General features: G+C 41.7%; 2 protein-coding genes across 11 annotated transcripts in view; one reads left to right on the top strand and one right to left on the bottom strand.

Annotated features, from left to right (window-relative positions):
- GIT2 (GIT ArfGAP 2) overlaps positions 1-6270 on the bottom strand; it is a 33111-nt gene extending 26841 nt beyond the window's left edge. For all 5 annotated transcript variants that reach the window (XM_049807037.1, XM_049807040.1, XM_049807041.1 and 2 more), the window contains exons 1-4: positions 6109-6270; positions 1554-1687; positions 912-1024; positions 61-166 (exon numbers count right to left, since the gene is read on the bottom strand). In XM_049807037.1, coding sequence (XP_049662994.1) covers positions 61-166; positions 912-1024; positions 1554-1687; positions 6109-6160 — 405 coding nt within the window. In that variant the 5' untranslated portion in view covers positions 6161-6270. The remainder of the gene's footprint in view (positions 1-60; positions 167-911; positions 1025-1553; positions 1688-6108) is intronic.
- Positions 6271-6375: 105 nt separating this feature from the next.
- ANKRD13A (ankyrin repeat domain 13A) lies at positions 6376-21798 on the top strand. 6 transcript variants are annotated; one of them, XM_049807046.1, is made up of 17 exons: positions 6450-6525; positions 7470-7548; positions 8805-8868; positions 9889-10021; positions 10156-10280; positions 10723-10768; positions 11469-11612; positions 12043-12238; positions 13331-13397; positions 14840-14921; positions 15665-15723; positions 16634-16770; positions 17147-17304; positions 17772-17885; positions 18635-18786; positions 19023-19087; positions 19885-21798. In XM_049807046.1, exons 5-17 carry the CDS (start codon positions 10191-10193, stop codon positions 20081-20083), a joined length of 1509 nt encoding a protein of 502 aa, XP_049663003.1. In that variant the 5' UTR covers positions 6450-6525; positions 7470-7548; positions 8805-8868; positions 9889-10021; positions 10156-10190; the 3' UTR covers positions 20084-21798. The 6 variants fall into 6 exon arrangements, with proteins under 6 accessions (XP_049663001.1, XP_049663003.1, XP_049663002.1 ...); XM_049807044.1 differs by lacking the exon at positions 8805-8868 and having other exon boundaries at positions 6376-6525; positions 7441-7548; XM_049807045.1 differs by lacking the exons at positions 6450-6525; positions 8805-8868 and adding an exon at positions 6533-6944 and having other exon boundaries at positions 7441-7548.
- Positions 21799-22567: the final 769 nt, after the last annotated feature.

Raw genomic sequence — 22567 nt, 5'->3', positions numbered from 1 at the left:
CACTGTTCTGTTACACAAAAGTCATAGTTTCTGCAGGCCGCCAGAAAAAAACATACTAACCTTACTAAGATCTTTGGCAGTAACACTGTCATCTTCACGGCATGGCAAGCGATGAACAAATGCTAACATTTGATATTTAGCTCTAATGAATTCTGCTTTATTGGGACTGTAAAGAGAAACCCAAGCAACAGAAGGGAAAGAAAATAAATATTAGTGCTTTCACAATAATACAGATGCTCTAGAAAAAGGAAAATTCACAAGTGAAGACTGCATTAGACTTTGCATGCTACTAGTAGCAAAGTTCGACATGGAAAAATATTTTCATTAACAAAACAACACAGTGCAGACTGTCTAACTATACAAAGCATACTTTTGTTACAAACATCAAAATATCTGCAGACTGTAGGATGTAGTGTATATTTCTTAGAAGTAAACATTGAACTTAATTATGCCAATTTAAGACCTATACTTAATATATGCATTTATTTACATTTTAAAATGAAGCACCATATTAATGACAGAAATCTCTCAATTTTTAATTCATCAGCCAAACTCCTTCTCATTAGCAGCATTCAGCTAACTGAAGCATATGTCATGAGAATTAAGTCTTTTGAGTCAAGTACAAGTAAAGGTTCTCACTACTCAAAGCTAGAGGTCAGGAATCTATAGTTCAGAGAATTCAACCAATGTATTTCCATTTTTGCAATAATTTTGAAGAAAAATCAATCACTGGAAATTTTTTTTAAAATAAAAAAGGTAAAAGGTGAGTGAACAACTGACTAGTTTACTCCTGTTCTCTTCCCGCAACAAAATATACACAGGTTCCCACAGACACCTTGCTGTCTCTGTTACTGCTGAATAAAATAATCACGCTTCTACAAAAACAAAAAATTCTGTAATTTTCCACTTACTGCACTTTATCCTGTGGGCTAGCTTTGCGCCTTCCGCTCATAACAGAGGCAGGGTCCAGCAACGAATGTTCCCATATGGAGTTAGCACCATTACTATACAGTGTCTCAACCATCTGAAATCCAAAATGTATACAACCAGGCAGTAAAGAGATTTTGCTGCTAGCTGCACAGACTGACTATCAAATATCTGTAATTATTTTCAACCAGACAGCGAGCCAACAGAGATTCATATTCTATGTGCCAGCATCCATAACATACTGTGGTATAAGAACCAGGCACATGCGGAATGTAATAAGAACCGCCTTAAAATTCTTTACTCTTCCCAACAGCAGCTCTACTGAAGAGGGGCTTGCTATAGATTGAAAATTTAGGTTGAAGCAGATGCATTGCAGAAGTCTGAAAGAAAAGTTGACGGTGACCTTCCAAAACAAAGGTATCAAATTAAAAAGGCATAGACAATTCTGATTTTAGTGGTCCATCATAGCAAAACAAGAGAAATAAAAGCAGACTAACTTAGAAAAAGAAAGCTTAAAAGGACCAGCCCCTCTCAAACAAAAACTTAGTGATTTAAATTCCATAAAAAGTGTTAAAAAAAAAAATGTATCTAGTTTTAATGAAGGAAGACACAGTTTTACTTTTTACCTGCAGCAGTGTTGGAGGCCATGGTGTATGCTTGAGATGTCTCACTTGAGAGATATGACGCCCCAAACTTCGATGAACGCTGCAACACTCATCACAGATCAGAATCCCTCTGTTTATAGATGCCCAACATGGATCTGAAAAAGAATACGTTAATTACAGCACAGAAGGCAATATGACCTTGTATTTCAAACACCGAGACTAAAATGAGGAGCCCTGCCTTCTAACCTTAGCTTTACCGCTTAGCCATTGTATGAGCTTGTGAATGTTACAGCCTTGCTGGGCCACTAGATGCTGAGGAAATAACAGCCCTTACACTTGCTGGGGAGGTAGGAGTCCTAGGACAGCAAGGAGACCTGCTGTGGAAACTCTGAAACAAGCCCCACTGTTTGCAGTTCTTCCTATGAAAATACTTTCTTTGCAAGTGTAACAGAACACTAAATTTATTACCTTCTTGAAGTGCTTACCTGTCATTTAGTGGAGTCCTACAAAAATAATTCTAACAATAGTACCTACCTCCTCTTCTGAAAAACTCAAAAGTCTATAAACAAAATAGCAATCGTGCTTTTTCACATAGTACTCAGTCTTCAGTTCTATATTAGTAAAATTTCTTAAAATTTCCACATTAAATAGTAAAAACACTCAAGAGTGTCAGAGTGAAAAAAAAAAAAAGATATATATGTGTCAAGGTAAACACTCAGTAAAATCAAAAACTATCAAGCAAATTAACTTCAACTCTGAACAGATCCAAATTGAAACCATCTTATAAGCAAACCAGAAAGACAACTGATGGAAGGTGAAGTAAATAATATATACTAGCTATTATGTAGCTTCAAACATCACAAAGTATAAAACTGAGGAGTGTTATATCAGACTGCAACTGAATATATACAAAAGAGGACATTAAACTGAGGTCCCTCTACCACTCTTAGCTCAGTCTTCAGAAGACACTCCAGTTTTGTCAGTGACACATGAAACTCAACGTGCTAAGAACCCTGCAGTAACAGGCAACTGAGCAGCAAGACAGATCTTCAGATCTAGCACATCCCAGGAAAAAGAAAAAGGAATTCAATATTCTCTTTTGTTTTGGAAAATTCTTCTTAATTTCAAATCCAGAGATCAGTTTGAGGCCAAATAGAGTACAACACAAGGCTGGTATCTGATGCGAGAACTTCTGCATGCTGTCAGAATACATCTAAGCAATTGTGCATCATAAAAAAGTCTTCTCTGACCCATGCAATAAACTTACTGAATCCCTGAAACATGAGATCTGATCACAGTTGTGGTTTTTAAGCAGAGTTGATGTATGTGTGCTGAAGGCAATGTAGGCAAACCTGTTCGAACCACAGGCCATGAGGGATGGGAGCATCTATTCACAGATGATAACTATCACAGCCCAGAGCCAAATTAAAGCATATGTTTTAGGAAAAAAAACTAACCTAATTTAAAAAACAAATTAATAACAAGCACACAACCTCCTTATTAAATCATTCCATTATTTTAACAACTTTAACCTCTAAGAAGGAAAAAAATAACAATGAAATGAGAGGCATTAGCACTAACCTAACGACCCAAGATTAGAGGCAGCCTTCCAGATTAACTAGTCTAGTCCCTTTTCATTAGACAACCTTATCACATACTCATTCATAAACTAACAGGATTCTTCTGAAAGCCATTACATTTCTTGTTTCAATCACTAGTTAAAGGCTGCTGTGAGCCTCACTCTGTTTTGACTAAAGAGTCATCAGGTTTTTTTTTCTTTACATCCACCTCAATACCTAATTTAATGGGCTCCAAACAATTGCCGTTTTAGCCATGATAAAGTCAGCTACTGTTTATTTGGTGATTTCATAGCAGAAACAGGGTTTTAAAATTCTTCTGAAGAAAAAAGCTGAGACCTTGCTTATAATTTCAGCTTGTACATTCTATTTAAAAGAAATCACACTGATGCAAGAGTCCACGTTTACGTAGAATCTGTCAAAAACTGGCACCCTTGGAAATGTGGATGGTGTGATGCAAAAAAAGACAATAAAAGAAAAATAAAAGGAAAGACAACAGATGGATTTGGCAAGGGAACTGAAAAGTTCAGCACAATGGGCAAAGAGAAAGCTCTTTGCTCCTAGAGAGCGTTGGGGAGGCCAGAGAGAAGACCGGCAGTGGCTCAGGCCCCAGTTTAGGAGCCTAAATGATACGGAACACAGCAGATTTGACAGCATGCCTGGTGGAGAGTGGACTAATCAAAAAGCGGCCAGAAGTTGAGCACTGCAACCCATTTTCTGAGTCACGCTTGTTTAACTGAGTTTTTTCAATGAAACTGCACAACTATTTATAGCCCCTCAATTCAATTAATACCTGGCTTAGTACCGTGTACTTCTTCCCAAGTAACAGGTGGGCACAGGAAAGGGAGAAGGAACAGTGTTACACAGTCGAAAGAAACAGAGAGAGCTGTCAGGTTATGGGAAAATTGGTATTTCAGGTTTAAATTTAATTTAATGAAGTGTCTGTGCTGGAATTTATTTCAATTATTTTTAAAAGAGATCCAATTATGGACACAATCAAAATACGCTTAAGCCGATACCAAAATACAACAGGGGAGAAGCTAGAAAGATAGGTCAAATCTGTTTTCAGGAACATGGCAGAGTGATTCAAAACAGGAAGTGTGTGATAAAGACAAGCCTGAACTGTGAGTTTGAAAAGCGAGCTCCTGCCCGAGAATAGGAAGTGTACCAGAAAAGTACACGTAAAATCACCTCATGTAAGAGAAAACTATTCATACTTTGCCAAAGAAACAAAGTGTATACTGAAGTTCAAGGGGCAACTACTGATTATTACAGCAGTCAGGCATTCTGCACTTGCTACACCTGATCTGGGTGAAAAGGCTGCTTAAATTAAGACTTCTTCATATATATGAGTAACCCAGCAAATTTCTTCACCAAGATCAAGTAAATATCTGACAATGCTATAACATCACGACACAACAAAATAAAAGGCCAGCTTACAAGATTACCCTAGTAGTAATTCTGACACACTGCATAGTCCTGACGAGCTTAACGAATAGGAACACAATAACACAACTTTATCTCAGAGTCGTAACACCACTGATGTTTAAAAGCACAGACATGCTACCTTGTAGAAGATAGGGACAACTGCCTACGTAAGATACACACGCTCTATTTATTGTGAAAACAAAACTATATGAAGATAAAAGTAACTCCCCGGGAGTTAATTTGGGATTTTTTATTTTTTCTTTTTAAACAGAAGTCCTATTTTATAAAAGTTGTTATCCCCTCTCCCACATCATATCTTCTGGCCATTCAAATGTTATCTACATTACAGTATTTTAATTAATTTCAGTATCTACATAAGTAACTATATTGGAAGAACCAGCACAGAACACAAACAACAAAAACAACATAACTCTGCGAAGGAAAGACAATAAATACATACAGTTGCTCAAAAAAAAAGTGAACTGGACAGTTTTAAACATAAGAACAGCAAAACCACAGACGGTCAGAAAAGGAGATGCAACCAACTTTCTAAAAACAAGATATGTTTCAATAAACTCCCAAACTTATCTGCAGTGTAAGGCATACAACATGCCTGTCAGCACAGAACCTATGCTGCTCACTGATCATTTCCAATCCGAGTCTATCAGACAGCTCAGAACACCCTTTCTTTGGAAGTCTGGGGTACCTACACCCAAACCCACACTGTGGGGCCAGTCATACACCTAACAAGTCTAAATTTTACTTCCCCCCCGACCCTCGGAATAAGGGAGGTCTCCAAAGCCAGTCCCACTCTCATCTTCCCAAGTCCCCTAAAACAGCCACCGTCCCTTACATTTCCAGCCTACACCCTTCCTCCCACCTTTTAGCTCCCTGACTGGAAGACTTCTTTGAGTGAGCCTTCCTCCTTCCGAAGCTGAGAAGTTTCAGATTTACTTGTACCCAGAGCGTGGTCGCTGCCCACGGCCCGTTCGTTCCCCGAAGCTCTGGCCCCTCAGCGCGGACCCGGGGCTGACACGAAAGGCCAGCGGGGAGACACAGCCGGGCTCCTAGGGCGACCTGTCCGTACGCTTTTCAACTAAAATTACAGCAAACCGAAGAGAGGATTGGGCGCACCACCGCTCGCTACGAAAACGGGTCCTTCAGAAAAAGCCCGATAGGGACAAAACCGCTAAAAACGCCTCCAAACCCAGCAAAACCGGCTCCCCGCCGATGAGGGGCCGCTACAAGGTGGTGACACCCCCCAGCACAGCACCGGCAGCACCGCCTTCCCCCCGCCCCGGGCAGCCGGGGCCGCTCCCGGGGGGCGGCCCGCTGACAGGAGCACCCCCCCCCCCCCCCGGGGTACCCGACTCGGCGGCCGCGGCCACTGCGGGCCCGGCGGAGCCCCTGCGCAGCCCGCCCCTCACGGCCGCCACCTGCCCGCGCCCCCTCAGCGCCTGAGGCGGGGGGGGGGGCGGGAAACGCCGCTGCCCGGTCTGAGGAGAGGGGGATGGGCTCGCCCGGCCGCTGGGGTGCCTTCGCCTCGGCCCCGGCCGCCGGCGGTGCCTTACCCTGGGCGCTGCAGTCGGCGCAGACCTCGCTGCTCCTCAGGCGCTTCGACATGGTGCGCGGCGGCGGGACCGGGCGCTTCCTGCCGCGCTAACGGGTCCCCGCCGCCAGCCCGCGCCAGGCGGCCGAGCCGAGGCGGCAGCGCGCAGGCGCACGGTAACGCCACCCGCTCCGCCACCGGCGCTATTCACCAAGCTGCGTACGCCAGCGCCGGGCTGCGTCCCGCAGGGCAACGGCGGGTGGTGCGAGGCGGGTCCGGGTCGCCATGTTCGCTCCTGGCAAAAGGGCGGCAGTCAGCCTAGGCGAGGCTGTGGCCGCGGCGGGGTCGGCCACGTTTGTCCCTGGCAGACGCCTGCCTCGGGCTGCGCTCTGGCTTCATAGAAGCGTTGCGCTTCTGCGGGGAAGCGCAGAGACCTCCCGTAAGTGACTGCGCCGGCCTGCTCGCTGTCCCCTCCCGACTAGGGCAGAGGGGGAGCTGGGAGAAACGGTTTCGGGCGCTTGGCCCCGCAGGCTGGCGGAAGAGGCTGCTCTCCACCAAGCCGTGCCCTCACCAACCATGGCGGCGGCGGCAGGGCGGACGAAACCAATGCTCGGTGGAGGGAGGGGGGGAGCAGCCAGAGCTGAGCGCCTCGTCCGGCCCAACGCCGCGCTACCGGCCCTCCGCGCGGAGGGCGATAGGGCAGCTCGCGGAAGGGATGTTCCATCTCCCCGCCCGCGCGGGGGCAGGGTGGGCGGAGAGCAGCAACTTCCTTTTTCCGTGGCCTCGCCGGTGGCGGCAGGCTGAGGGGCTCTGAGGAGGAGCGTCCGCCCCCCCCCCCCCCGCACCTGCCGCGCTGTGGTCCGTCCTGGCCGCTGCCCTGGAGAGACAGGAAGGAGGGGGGCGGGGCGAGGTGGAGGTCGGGGGTAGCCGGGTGTGTGGGGTTGGGGGGGGGGGGCGGCCAGGAGCAGGGGAGACCCTCAGGAGTGAAGGGGCTGAAGGGAGCAGGAGGCCCTCAACAGTGTGGGGCTGTGGGTGGGCTGGCAGGGGACTCCCCCGAGTGTGGGGCTGAGGGGGGTACCAGGAGCAGAGAGGACCCTCTGTAGTGTGGGGTTGAGGGGGGGTGCCCAAGAGCAGGGGACCCCCAGGAGTGGGATTTTGCATGGGGCACCCCTTGGAGCGGGGTGAAGGGTTTGTAGGGGGTTGTGGCCCAGTGTTCCCCCCCACCACCTGGGGCAGGTGGGTGCCAGGAGAGAGGGGAAGGTTAAGGGGTGAGAGCTTGAGTATTCTGGGGTCTCCAAAGTAAAGAGAGGGGGGAACAGTGAGGGTAGGCACCCTGCTTCCCTGGCTCCTGCAGGTGTGTGGCATGATGAGTTCCCCTGGCAGGGCCAGCAGTGCGTTTCCCCTGCACGTCCTGGTCTGGAATAATGACTACAGGCGCCTGGACGAGGAGCTGCAGGACAAGGTAACTGGGACACCCGGGCCATAGAGGGGCTGTTGTGGGGCTGTTGGCCTCAAAAGAGCTTGTGGCATGGTACAGGACTTGGTGCCCCTCGCTTACTGCCTTTCTAGAGAGAAGTAACCTGGATGGTACTGCCAGGTCTGTTTGCTGGGCTTGTGGGATTGCTGCTCTTCTTTCTCTTTACCTATTTATTTGTGGTTGCGGGAGTGATGTAAGAAGGCATAGGAATATACTTTTTGTTGTGTAAGATGTTAAACATTGACTGTAAAGCTGTGCTCAGAGCATTCAAATGTGGGTTGCAGAGTAGCTCTTTAGAAAGTATTAGGAGTCACTGAAACAGATCAGGAAGAGCAGATGTGATGGACATTAATTTTTTTTCTGTGCCAGAAAAGCAATAAATACTGCTTACCTTAATGGGATGTCAACATGCAGAAAAAGTGGCTGCTGCTGCCCAAGATTAAACCAGCCTTTAGCTTGCTGAGGACCAGCACTTACAGCTTCGTTGCTGTCCAAGACCATGGGGGCAGCATTTTTATACTGGCTGGAATGTTTTCAGCATCTCTGGTAAAAAAATGGATCATTGTTTCATGCTGTGGAGTAGAAAAATACAAAGCTGTTCCCTCTCTGTGATGGCTAAGTGAGAAATGGTAATGACGTAAGGAAATGGTCTGAAAAGCTGCAGCAGAGCTCGGCAGCAAACATCCTTCTTGCTGAGATGCTATGTAGAAGCTCTGACATTTGCTAGTGTGGAGTATAGTTTGCAGAAGCAGAGCATATTAATTACATTATACCTGACACCACAAGTATATGAGCCAAAGATCAGCTGTGCCACCTCCTGACTAGTGGCTGTCATCTGCAATTCTAACGGTACACCACAATTTACTAATGCTTGCTTAGAGCATGCTCCTGTCCTATTTTTAGGAGAATCTTTGGAATGCAGTTACTTTTTATCTAATTCATGTGATCTTATTCCTTAACAAAATCTTTAACCTTACTGGCACGTTGCTTCTGTATATTTGTTTCAATAAAGTTCTTGCCTGTGAAAGTTTGCCATTAAATAAGGATCATTCTGCTTCTTGTTAGTCTGAGACTGCAGTTCACACCTGTGAAGTGCTGCTTCCTGCCTCAAATGCTTTATACTGTAAGGAAACAAGCAACATGTTAAGATGGAATATGTCTGTCTCTTACTTCCTTTATCTGCTTTTAAATAACTTCTTTTTTTAAAGTATTCCAAAGATATGTTTCCTCCTGCTTCCCAGGGATAAGCTTCTTGCTGTCGGAGGGTGCGTGAGGGAATGAAAAGACACTAGCCAGCTGCACTTGGTATGGCAAATGACAGGTAGAATGTGTGGTTACCGGTTAACAGCAGCAAAGACAATTGGGAGGGTCGCCTTAGAGTCCTTTACCTGTTGGTGCAGTAGGCATTGGAGCTGTAGGAAGTGGGGAAACAAATTAATTGGTATTCCACCACAGAAGTGAAAAGGGAATGCTTTAAAATGAAGCTTTCCTTACTCTGTGTGTGATCTTTCCAACTTAATGCTGTCAGATAACCGTGTTAACTTGCATAATAACTTTCCTTTCTTATTCCGCTATTGACTTTCCACTTTTCCTTTAGTTATAGATGCTCTTCTGTTTCAAATCTCTAAGCTAATAGTGAAAAATATGTAAGGTATGAGTATGTTGTGCTTGCATGTTTTGGATGTTTATGCCTGTGTAGTTTTTTTCTTTCTTTTTTTTTTTTTTAGTGACTTGTACAACATGCACTCACTCTTCATTGTGCTGTGTGTGTGTCAGTCAAATGGATGCTTTGTAAAATACCATTTGCTTCTATACTTTCAAAAAGTGTTATACAGAATCAGTGTTGTATGCCCTGTTACTTTTTTTTTTTCCTTCTCCCCATTACGTTGTATAATGTTAAATGCTCTATTGGTCTCTCAGGCTGTTGACTGGCCATGGTGCAATGCACACAGTCTAGAATTCCCATCTTCTCCTGAAAGAGACCCCTTCTGAAAGGAGATGGAAGGGGAAATAATTATCGAAAAAGAAACAAGAAGCATTACCAAGAACTCAGTCATGTCTTACAGTGATACCCGTTCCTACCATGTCGGTTTTATAGGCCCTGTTCTGCTCCTCCTTTTATTTCAGTGGGGAAGGGCAGGACAGTAGTGTTTGAAAACTGAGTCGGCTGTGCACCACAGGCTGATACATGGGAACACTTAGGGAATATTGACCCCTGGATTACCACTGACAAGCTTTGTTTATATAAACTCTTCTCAGTGTGCTCTCATTAGTTGCATTTGATAGGACAGCTTCAGCATTATTTTTCTCTCGGATACTCAACAGGATGTTGATCAGCGTGATCCACGAGGCCGGACCTTGTTGCACCTTGCTGTTTCCTTGGGTTATATAGAATCTGCCAAAGTCCTTCTTCAGCACAAGGCAGATGTAACTAAAGAGAATGCACAGGGATGGACAGGTAAAGATAATCTGGAAAACAGAAGTCATGTGTTAATACTTTTCAGTTGCAGATGCTGTATTTTGACTGCTTTTATATTATGTATTTTGCTCAGAAAGCAAACTGAAACTACCTTGTGTCTGGATTTCTTTCAGTTTTACATGAGGCTGTCAGTACCGGAGATCCAGAAATGGTACAAATGATTCTGCAGCATCGGGACTACCAGCAGACCTCTATGACACTTGGAGGAGTTCCTGAATTACTCCAAAAGATTAATGAGGTAATTATTTAGTTTAAACCTCTTACTCCAGACAGCAGTTCTCATTCAAGTACTTCAGTTAAGTAAACTGGAATCAGATGGGCAATTGTGTTCTTCATTTCAACTTGCATATTCCATAGCGTGGTGGGAGATGGAGACTTTTTCCTTGACTTGACTTTGAAATCCTTAGTCATGAACTCCCAACACTGGACACTGAATCTTGAAGGTGTTACTGCTCCTATAGTAAAATAAGGAAGAATAGCTCATCAGAAAGCAGTAGTGGTAGGCCAATGACTTTTATGTTTGTTAGTTTCAATTTCGTTTTTTTAACATTCATTTATCATGTCTTGAGTTCTATTCTTTTTTTGCTTTCCTTTATCTAAAATGTTCACGAGAAATGCTGTGCTGAATGTTAGAATAAAACTATTTAATGAGGTATTCATAAAGTATTTTCCTTCTCCAGACTCCTGACTTTTATGTGGAAATGAAATGGGAGTTCACTAGCTGGGGTAAGAATCCTGGTCACTGCTACCTCTTCTAAACTGTAGACAAAGGGACTTGCTTATGTAAAAATGTCACGAAGGATATGCAGACAAATATCTGCTCCCCAGAATATTTATCTCTTCACCTCTCAGAATAACCTCTTATATTTCTGTTGCACAGTTATGCTTTGTTTCCTGTTTATTTGGTTTATTTTTTGGGGTTTGTTTGTTTGTTTTTTTAACGGAGAGTGTAGCCGTTGTGAGAATTGCTGAAGACTTCTTGGGATTTTGTTTACCTTGGTTGATGACTAAGACAGTGATATATGTCTTATACATAGATGCACAGACTACTTGGGAACTACCTCCTTTTCTTCTAAAGGAATGAACGCTAGGCCTTAGAGTTGACTTAATTTTCCAAACAGCTAACTATTAGATTGCTAAGAGGTGGGGTTTATGCCATTTCACGTCTTTTAGTCTGAACTAATGTCTTCTTCCTTTTTATGTTCATCTTTAATTTAAAGTTGGTGGGTTCTGTCCCTAGGCTGATTGTTCTTAAAGCTAAAGATCAGTATCTCACCTCCTCAGGAATAATGATTGTAGTACTGCGCAATCCTGTGTCAGGGATATAGCTTCTGCTTGAGTTCAGACTTCCTGTGTGCTTAGTCTATTTAATATTTTCTATTTACATTTTTCTCTTTTTTTTTTTTTTTTTTTTTTTTTTTTATAGTCCCACTGGTTTCTAGAGTTTGTCCAAGTGATGTCTGCCGCATCTGGAAAAGTGGTGCCAAGCTGCGTGTTGATATCACCTTACTGGGCTTTGAAAATATGAGCTGGGAGAGAGGAAGGCGTAGTTTGATTTTCAAGGGAGAAGGTAAATATTTTATCACGTCTGCACCATTGATCACCAAATACTATGAGAGCCACAATGAGAAATCCCGATTTTGCACAAAAAGACCTGTTGAGGCTGAGTACTAAATTTTATAAAAGTTTTATACATACATTCTGTGACTGTCTCCTAGAGATACTGTTTTGTGGTTTAACGTAATGGCTTAATATCTTTCCTTTGAGTAAATCTGAGGTCAAAATTTGGTAATAGGGCTAAAATTTTACTTCAGCCTTTTACTTAGTTTCCCCCCTTCTGTTCTCCTGCCCCCTCAATAATTTTAGATACAGTTCCAAATTTGATCTCAGCTGAGTGCAAAATACAGTGAATTAGCGTCCACCCTGATTTGACATACAGTTTCTCATTTTGGTATACTGTTGCTAAGGTTTTTTAGACTGAGGTGTACCATTTCCAACAGATACTGGAGGTTGGGCAGAACTAATTGAGATCAATCATGATGATAAGTTTGTTACAACGGAGCGTTTTGAGATTTCCCAACACATGAAGCGTTTGACATTGGGATCTATGACACCAAAAAGAAAAGATGTGGAAAGACGCCTTACATCTCCAATTATTAATACGTGCCTTGATACAAAAAATATTGCTTTTGAAAGGTAAGATACAAAGTTTCTCTTAGCAAATACACACTTCAAGAGTATAGATGGTCATACCTGCAATAAAGCTTTAAAGACAAACTCTCAAAAGCCCTGGTAATAAAAACTTTTAGGGCTAGATCTGAAATAACTTTAAACTTCACACACCAATAGGTAAATAAATTTGACTTGGTTAGCTTGCCACTATTGCTTGGCAAAAACTTTCCAGTTGAAAGAATTGATTTGCAGAAAACTTCCAGTTTATCATATTAGTAAGATCCATGTTAATGTCTAATTACAAGTCTGCATTTCACCCAAATCTGTATGTATAGTGCTGAAACTAATGGGCAAGAACTTGGTGTCTTGTAGCTAAGTAAGTGAAATGTCACATTAATGCTTTAAAAAAAAATACGTGTATAGTGTGTCTTTCCACAGACGCACGTTTGTCTTCCTTGTTTATTACAAATGTTTATCTAGGTATCTGTCAGCTTGGTTCAAACAATCCTTTTTATGAAGCTCCTTTTGGAGTGCTCTGTGATGCAGTAAACTACCCCCATGATCATACAAAACAAGTGTTTTCAAAGCAAGCTGTATAATTCCGGCATCTTTCTCCTGAATATTTAGTACCCTTTCAAAGCTACCCAGAACTAGTCCCTGTGATGTTCACTGAGCCTTAGTAACTGCAGCATCTACACATCCAGAAAATAAGATTTCTTAGACAGAATTATTCCTACTATCCAGTTCCCCAAATTGCAGTGACAGGTTACTTTTGAAATTAAACTGTGTGTTAAAAGCTGCCATGCCCAGGCTGTTGGACAAAATAATTCGGTGAGTTTTTAGGCTGTCTTCTGTGGCTCAGGTATCCACATCTCAGTCTAAAATCTCTGAGCCTTTGTGCTTGGGCCATGGACTGAATAAGAACAGAAACAGTGTGACTTCCTCGGCCCTCCTGTGATCGGTGTGGGTGAGGACAGGTTGACCTGTGCTTTTGTCTGGGGTAAATAATCAAAGAAGCTATCAAATGTTGTTTCAAAACAATTTTAGAAAAAAATGGGCTGGGGATTGTGTAGAAATGCAACTGTATAGATGCTTGTGGTGTTCACTTTTTGTCAGAACCACATCTGGATTCTGGGTATGGAGGACAGAGAAAGCAGAAGGTGTAAATGGTTATGAAGCAAAGGTAAAGCCCATTCTATTCTATTAAGAGATCTTATAACTAACTGAAGTCGGGTTGTGTTTTGCCTTTATTTCCTAAATATTTCAGGTCTTAAAACTTCCAATTGAGAGCTTTTTGTGTTGCCAGCAGAACTGGGCAGGAGTGAGGAGCTTCAGGGCTGCCAAGCTTGTGGGAGGGATGGGGCCTGTACGCAGGAACATCAGCAGGGGCTTTAGGGGAGAGGGAGGATCAAAGCATTTCAGGAGAAGAGGGGCAAAAGATTCAGCATAACTGCTAGAACTCCCTTCCATCCAAAAACTGGAGTTTAACTAGTTCTTGAATAGTCAATTCTTTCGCTGTCTAAAAAACGAGGAACCCGTTGGTGAAGTGCCTTGAGCACTCTCTAGTAACACTATTGCTGGGAAATAACAGCCTCCTGCTGCCATGAGTTGCATCATGAATTCAAGTAATGAAAGACTGCTGGTAAATTAAAGACCCTGACCATGCTCGTGAGTCATAACAGTTGCTCAGATTTGTTCCATGTGACACTGTTTTTGTCTTCCATTTCACTTTGGTGAAATATTTTTGAAGATGGCTTTACAGCCTTACCATGTTAGGAATTCAAGTTAAGAATCAAAAGAATTAACTACCCTGATTCATAAGTCTGTGTTTACTCCAGGTTTTGGAATTTGTGCAATAAATCACATCTTGTAGTTTCATTTAACAGAAGAATAAATGCTGAATAGCTTTCGACATTTATATGAAGGCTTTTCCTGGTAGGAGTGCAGGACTGTTCAGTTGGATGTGGGGTTCATTAGTGTTCCTGCAGAATTAAACTATCACTAAATTTCATTCGGAAGGTCTTACAAGTGACCTCTGTTTAGGAATAGCATTATCTGACTTTCCCTCCCTGTTGTCTCTTAAAATCTCTGCCCAGGTGGGGATTCTTTCCAGCAGGCTTGGAAATGTCTGTCTAGTTTTGAGGTTGGTTTGGTTAGTTAGGAAAGCGTATTTAAAAGTGTAAATGTGCATTCCAGGAACTTGGTTGAAAGACTGACTTCTGTTGTCATCAAAACTGATGACCAGACTCCTTTGCCATTCTTTTGGCACAGGATGCTTGCAAGATTAATGCTGTCTGGAGAGAATATGATGTATGATTTGCAAGGTTTCTTATTTTATCAACTTGCCCAGCAGGTGGCATGTAGATTCAGCCTTAGCATAGGTCTGTCAAGATTATATTATGTAAGATTTCCATTATACCAAAGTGAATAGAAAAATCGAAGTGCAGCATTTCCTATTGATCACCTGTATGTTAAAAATTAAGATCTTTGTCCATGAGAGGCAGATCCATGCTGATTTATTCTGTCTTTAGATTTGTGTACATGGTGTTTTACTAGAGAGAACTCTATTTTTTAACTTGTGATGCTTTTTGGGTTTTGTCCGTGTAATTTTTTTTTTTTTTAAAGGTATACATTGCAAACAATGTGAATGTGGTCACAAAAATCCGAACGGAACATTTAACAGAAGAGGAGAAGAAAAGATATAAAGGTAGTTTTCCTGTAGGAAACTGGAAATAAGTAGAACCTTTTGGCTCTCTGATGCCTTCTCTGCATGACTGCAGAAGAACTGGGCAGGTAGACAAGGGAAATACTTTTCTTGCTGACTTCACCCTGCTTTACTTTCACATGTTGTGTGTCTGAGGTAGCTCATTACTTGACTCCTAACCTACAAATGAACCAGTATTTATCCTAGCTGTATTAAGAGGAAATAAGAGCCCTTCAAAACTGTTAAAAGTTTATTGAAAGTTAAAAGGCTGCACTTTTCCATGCTTTTTCCTGCTCTGGAATGTATTCATGCATTTACTTTGCTTTGGCCGTGATTACAAGATTCATGTAGGCTTTGTTTGCTCGGACTTTTTGTTTTGTTTTGGTCCACTAATTTTTTTCTAGTATTTAAACTAGAGTAAAGGGTGACCAGCCAGTAACTTTGTATGGAAACACTGCCCTTCATTGGCCTACTTTGTGGGCCCGGGAGGAGAGGCACTGTGAATAATAAAGCTATCTCCTAATGATAGAAACCACTGAAAAATCTTTTCCTCTATTCTTTGTATTGTACCAGTTTTATACTGTCAGCTTTAGGTCCTGGGCTTGCCTGGTAGAGCTTACAGAAAGTATGAACGGCTTACTTCACTTTGGGTTAGAAGCCTTGCTTTTTAGCCTGGTGTGTATGTAAATTTTACTGCTAATTGATAGTAATAGATTTTTCTGGTTTTTCCCTCCTGTTATCTGAAGCTGACAGGAACCCTCTGGAATCATTTCTGGGTACAGTGGAGCATGAGTATGGTGCACAGGTGAGTGTCTTTGACATTGAAAGAGGTCACTGCAGCACAGAGATCTGTACTGGTAGGAATTCTAGGTGTGTGGAATCGCCTCTTGTTTCCTTAGTTTGGCAGCAATGATGAGGTTTAAGTTTTCCCTGAGAATGTTTTTGTTTTTAAGCGGTCAAATGTTCTGTATGGATAGCAGGTACCTCCTTCTGAACACTCCTATGAAAAAGACATAGAATCCATTAGCACAGCAATAGCTGGGTTGTGAGCAGAGGCAGTAAATCTGAGCAAGCACAGATCTTCGTGGCAACCCACCAGTAATCTGGGAAGACATGTCCACAGACCTGCAGGAACCTCAGTTGGGAGACGGTGCTAGCATAGTGATTATCAGGCAAAGATATGATGAGAGGAAGAAGTGACATGTTAGCACGCTGCTCTTCAGCAACTCGGAGGAAAACCGTATATCCTCTGCTGTTCTGAAATGTGTTGATAATGATTTCAGTATGGCTTTAGAAACTCCCTTGCATCTGTATACACTTAAGTACAGTAGATAATAGATTTGCCAACTGCTGGCTCTGTATCAGGATGGCATTGCAGATCTTGCACAGATCTAGAGATTTTTGTTTCAAATACCTCATCAAAGTTTTGCCTTTAATAAAGGATTTGGAGCTGTAGCTTGTGTGTGCATTTCTGGTTGGTTTCTAGCTTTAAAGTATTTAAGTAGATTTTTCCTGTCTCTAAAATACTTGGAGATTTTTAACCTCAATAGAAAGCAGTCTAAATATGTGTGCTTGTATTTATGGCTATGTCTTGCTGGTGTCTAAAATAGAGTGTGAGTTACTTCACAAGAGGTAACTTAAAAGTTTCTTGTAGTAGCCGCTGTGTATTTGTTCCATACTTTCCCCACCCCCACCCCCCTTCTCTTTCCTTATAGAGTACAACCAAGACAACAGAGTATGCTGCAAGTAACAATCCTACTGCTATTACTCTGGAGGAATACTTTGACCCAGAATTTGATTTGAAAGGTAGAGACATAGGAAGACCGAAAGAAGTCACCATTCGAACACAGAAGTGAGAAATGAAATTTTAACTGTTTCTAGTTTGTCTATTCCCAGTTATCTAATCTCTGGAAACCATTTTTACAAACACCCAGTGTGGTTTTCCCCCAGCTCTCAAAATTAATCAGAAGAGAGATCTTGAAGTATTCAGCTATAGTCTAATTCTTCATCCACTAAGCCAAAGAAAATGTTTGGACTAGTGCTGTAGCTTGTTAGTAACCTCCTGTGCTTTGCCTTTGGTCTGACCAGGAATGTGGTTCAGTTCCTCAGAGCAGTAACTGTTCTGACTCTTTGAAATGTATGAAGCAGGTGACAATGCTGTGTGTTTTGCTTTGCATCTGTTCCTAAACTGTAAACTTAGGATGGTTTTATGCAACTTTCTCTTTAAGATTTAAAGCAACCTTGTGGATGAGTGAAGAGTTTCCCTTGTCTCTTATGGAACAAGTCACTCCAATCATTGATCTGATGGCCAGAACTAGTGCTCATTTTGCCAGACTTAGGGATTTCATCACTCTGGAATTTCCACCAGGATTTCCTGTCAAAATTGGTAATAGTTAGCATTTTTTTATTGTAGCATCTTCTTCATTTACACTCTCTCTATTGGTTTTGCAGCATATATTTACAAAAATCATGTCAGTTTTTTACTAATCATCTCACTGATATCTAGAGCCGAGAACCCAGACATACATTGTCTTGTACATCTGGGGTCATTGAATCCAAATTCTGAATGACCAGTACAGAAGTATAATTTTAAAGACAGTATCATTTCAGTAAGAATGAGCTGTTGCTAGCCCTTTCCTCTTAGCTTCAATGCCTTAGATAAGAGATTTAGAGAGACAGTGAGAATGACTAAGGGCAACTTCTTGGTGAAGTGAGTTACTATATACTTTGTCATTATGGGATGCTGCTTGTGGAATATATTCAATAAATGTGTATGGGTTTGATGTGGCTGTAGATGCAGAAGTGAATGAGAGAGTTCTCTTTTTGACAGAAATCTTGCACTCCTTCTTGCAGAAATTCCCCTATTCCATGTGCTGAATGCCCGAATTACATTTGAAAATGTCAACGGCTGCAGGACAGCTGACAAAACATCATCACAAATGGTTGGAGGTGCACAGTGTGATTCAGGTAAGGGGTAGAAAGATGCAGTGATCGCACCTGTTTACATTTCTGTCAGTGTAATGCACAGAAGAGAGAAATGGGTTAACTGCAGAGAATGAAACATTCACAGGGGAGAGGAAGCTGCAGGGCATTAGAGCTGATCTGGGGTGTGTGATACTGATCATACAGACCCATTCTGCCCCTTCCATGCCTGCCAGACTGACTAAACTGAGCTCTAACAAGTTTTCCCAAGTATTTTGAGGTCTAAATTCTGGTGCTAGCTATTGCTATGGGAAGCGGAATATAAAATTGCTGTAAGTGACAGCTAAGTCTGCATGCCCTTTCAGAAAAGAGTGGATTACATTTGAGCACAATGCTCATGACTGCATATATCCAGTGATACTCTGTCCTATGATCTGTTGCAGACCCATTCATTAGGAATAATCTCAGAAAAGCCACTGTGGTATTCATCTTTTGCAACCTTCCCCACCCCCCCTGTCTGGTTTTGTCACAGCTCAGCCACCTTAGCGCTCTGCTGCACACTGGTTTTATTTGTATGACTTGCCAGCATCCTAAAGAAAGACCCTGCATTCTGTCTTACTGCTGTGCTTGTTTGCCACAGCAGTCTTTCAGAGCCTGTTGGTATATTTAGCCAGGTGGTTTATCTGAATTTTTGGAGTGAACTTAATAATGCATAAACATTCTTCAGAATTTTTTAATTCACAAGTTGTAAAAATATACTATGTCATGTTTGTAAGTATATTTGGCTTCTGTAGGTGCTAATTTTGAGGTTGACCAGTCAGTGTTTGAGATCCCCAAATCTTACCACATCCAAGATGACGGTAGGAACATACACGTGCAGGATGAAGATAACGAGATCATGCAGTTTGCTATTCAACAGAGTTTGTTGGAATCCGGTGGAAATCAAGTAAGTGTGCTGTAATCTGTGCAGTGCAGATGTGACAGTTTTGATAAGGACTATGCAGTGATAGCTGCATCTCTGAATTAAACCAATGTAGGACCTATTTTTCTAATAACCTCAGAAGAGAAAAATATAATAATGTATTTCAGAAGAAATAAGAGTGATTTAAGAGTTACCTTTCAGTGAGTTGCACTGCAGATCTGTTAACTGCTGTGGAATTGTCTGTCTTTCCCCTTTTCTAGGAAGTGGGGGTGCATTCCAATGGAGCAGTTGCATATTCACAGGACTTCAATATACAGTATCAGAGGTAACTAATTTTTTCCACGTTAAGCCATGCAGTGACAGAGCAAAAATACTTCCAACAGTAGCATGAAGCAATTTTGCAGGTTTTTTTGTGTATGTAGGTAGCAGATGCAGAGAACTCAAGGTCTCCTTTCCTGTGCTGCTTCTAACTTTTGCTTTTCCAAGAAGCAAGGACTCTAAACTAGGCCTCCCTGGCTTATATAGTGTAGCTCTTTAGCTCAGCTGTGGGACTGGTCTGCGCACATGACAGATTCTTTACCCAACAAATAAACACAGTCCTTCTGCTCTTAAAAACTGTGAATTTGGTTGAATGTTTGTTTATTAGATGCTGTACACTTCAGAGTAGGTCTTCTTTCTTTTCAAAATCATTATATAATCCTTAAAAACTTAGCAACATATAGTTAATGAACCCTTGAGAATATGCTCTGGTATCTGTGGGGTCTTCCTGCAGTTAAGTCCAAAGAAATCTTTGTGCACACGAAGAACTGCATCCTTTTCGTTCTTTTGTATGTGGAAAATCATGTTACCCTTGAACCAGGTGAGAATGCTTTTAGAAGCCCATTGAAAATGTAACTGTTAGTACATATGAAAGATTCTGAGGAACCTTCAAAGAACAGGTTTTACACTGGGAATTTTATGGATGTTAGAACAATTGCTCTCTTATCCTGAAAACTGCTTTCTGCTCTCTGGGGAGAGATTTTCAGCTTTGCAGTTAGAAAACAGTTGCTAGGAAGGATTGTTGCAGGAAATGTGAAATAGGCTCTGTCTCTCTTACTTATTGAAGTTCTTTTTCTCCTTCAGGGCACTGCAGGAGAGCTATCTAACAAGCTCAGGTAACTCACACTGCAGCACCCCTAGTGAACCTTCCAGTTTTGAAAAAGACTTGCAGCTTGCCATGGAGTTGTCTGTCCGAGAGCAGGAGGAACGGGAGAAGCAACGTCGTGAAGAGGAAGATGCAGAGCTTCAGCAAGTTTTACAGCTTTCTCTTGTGGAAAAATAACTCCTTAGCCATCTTCTGAAATAAGGATGACCAAATCTGCATAAAACTGAAGGCTTTCAGAGCTATCGGTCTGAAGACCACTCCTGGATGCTTAAGTAAACATTTCACCTGCCTTCTAAGTTGGCATTATCAGCTAGAAAAAGCTGATTCATTTTTGTTTGAGGGAGTTTCAGATCACGGTACTCTGCATTTGGCTCCCCAACCATGTGGTCTTAGGTTTGAAGGAAAAGTTTTTATATAAACATATTTATTGAAGAGCAGATAGAAATTTTGCTTAGCATCAGGATATAGGATTGCAGTAAAGCTTGAAAACTTGATTTATGGGGAATTCAGGAGGGAAACATCATTACTTACCAAAGAAATACTCATCTGCTTAGTCATTTCTGAATAATCCAAAGCCATTGTCTGTTTTGTCCAGTCATTACATGGAAGAGTATCTATATGCATATACACACATAGGATAGTGCTTCATGCTGACAGATTCTGTTAGTTTTGTTTATTTGTGATTATCTCTTCTCTAGTTACTGGTATTTTATCATGTGCTCCTGCTTAAGAGGGATAATTTTATACTTGAACAGCTAATCCAAGCTCAAGATTAAACTAGTGCTTTCTGAAAAAGGACAAGTAGCCAGTAGAATTTTAGATCCTAAAATGGGACCATCTGTCTAGTAAAGTAGCAGTTTCTGCAGTGATTCAAAACCAGCTAGTTCCCATAGTCAGAGGGCAGCAAGAAAATAAGCGATAGATACAGGTGCTTCTTTGCGATCACTTGGTGTGTGTGCATGAGTGCGAGCCTGTGTGTGGGTGCTAAATTCAAATAGGAAAAAAAAAATCAGGTGAAATTTTAATGTATACTTACTGAAAGATAAGTTTTAATTCTGTCATCTGAAAGGGAAATGTGTGTTGCTTTTTAAAATTCAAATGCTCATCCTTCATGTGAATACATATATTTTTTTATCTGAATATTTTTATTGATTTTAAAACAAGCCAATATGACTACACTCATAAAAATGGTATTGTAACAATTTGCAAGTATGTTTTAACTAGCTTTCCTCAGGTCTTTCGTCATACAATATATTTGTAGCTTTTTATCTGCACTTCTGTCGGTGTTTACAGTACTTACACTGTGACTCTCAAGTGCACTCCACAAGTATGCAATGTATATCCACGGGAAAGCCTTACAGTAGTTAAAAGTGAGCAATATTCCTCTGTTCTGGCTGGCAGAAGCATGAAGATCCTCTGGTACATATGGTCTGATCTTGCTACCTAATCCTGCACTTGTTCCTTGGGCAAAACAGGGCAGTTCTGTGTGACCAACTATTAACCAGTATAAAATCACTATAACATTGACTTGATCATAAGCAGTGAGGTGGTTGATAACTTGGAATCCTATTTTCAACCAATAATCCATTGTTCTACATAGCAAATGATTAAAATTCCTTCAGTGTACACTAGAACTGGTATATCTGCACTGTTTTTGTTTAATGATACAGCTTGCATCCCTAAATAGCTTATTTGGTGTTTGCAGGAATGTTGACTTTCTTGCACAGTGGCAGTGCATCTTTCTTTGAAAAGGGGATTACTGTGACTTTCACAGTTGAAAAAAAGGGAATAAGCCTTGCATTAAGCTCTTGACGAAGTTGCGAGGTAGGAGATGAAACTGTGGTTTTTTTCCTCCAGCGGAAATAAAGAGTGCTGTTGCCTTTATAAAACCATCTGTCTGACACTGTGGATTTTTTTTCTATTAAGCATTTCAAAGGTTATGCGGTGGGGGAAATATCTTTTTTTTTAAAGCTGTCTCGTTCTCTGTTTTTTATATTGTAAACTAAAGAATATAGACAGTTTCAATTCAAGTTTTGTTATGCTGCTGCTTCTTAGTCTGGGACTGTAAAAAAAAAATCTGTGGTGGGCCTTTGGGTTGTTTTGGTTGGTTGGTGGTTGTTTTTTTTCTTTCTGTGACATTTGCATCACTCCATCTAAACTAGAAGGCCCAGCTTCCCTGAAGCAAGTGCTGCTTATTTTTTTAAACCCTAGCTGACATCTTACACTATGTGGATAAAAAGTATCCTCTGCTCCTCTGTGTGTGCCGGAAGAAAAAAACAAAAGATACTGCACGATGTTACACTACACACAGGAGTGTGTTTTTCTGAGGTGGTAACTGGAGTCTTTAATAGTTATCCTTATCTGCCTTTTTGTTGCATTTTTGTACATTAAAGGTGACATTATCATCTATCAAGGATAGTTCTGGTTTACTCTGAAATCCCTGGAAACATTTTTCTGACATTTTCAGCCAACCTTTGAGTCTCCTTGTTCTGAAAACGGGGATCTGTACAATACAGACAGTTCTAAGGCAATGAAAGGCAGGGTGGTGGCAGGACTTCAGTGCTCTGCATTAGTTTCTGTGTGTACCTTCTTGTAACAGCAGCAAAGGATTGCATAGTACATGTAATACTAGAATTGAGACTGCTATATAAAAGCTGCGTC

This window comes from Accipiter gentilis, chromosome 7 (genome assembly GCF_929443795.1).
Source record: "Accipiter gentilis chromosome 7, bAccGen1.1, whole genome shotgun sequence".
NCBI classification, from domain to species: Eukaryota; Metazoa; Chordata; class Aves; order Accipitriformes; family Accipitridae; genus Astur; species Astur gentilis.
This window is presented reverse-complemented; position numbering and strand designations above follow the sequence as displayed.

Bases quoted from the DNA above. Each gene is read 5' to 3' on its own strand.
- ANKRD13A (XM_049807044.1), top strand. From the start codon at position 7,450: ATGATGAGTTCCCCTGGCAGGGCCAGCAGTGCGTTTCCCCTGCACGTC. The intron at 17,305-17,771 runs GTAATAGTTAGC...TCCTTCTTGCAG, and splicing joins AGGATTTCCTGTCAAAATTG to AAATTCCCCTATTCCATGTG. The intron at 19,088-19,884 runs GTAACTAATTTT...TTTCTCCTTCAG, and splicing joins TTCAATATACAGTATCAGAG to GGCACTGCAGGAGAGCTATC.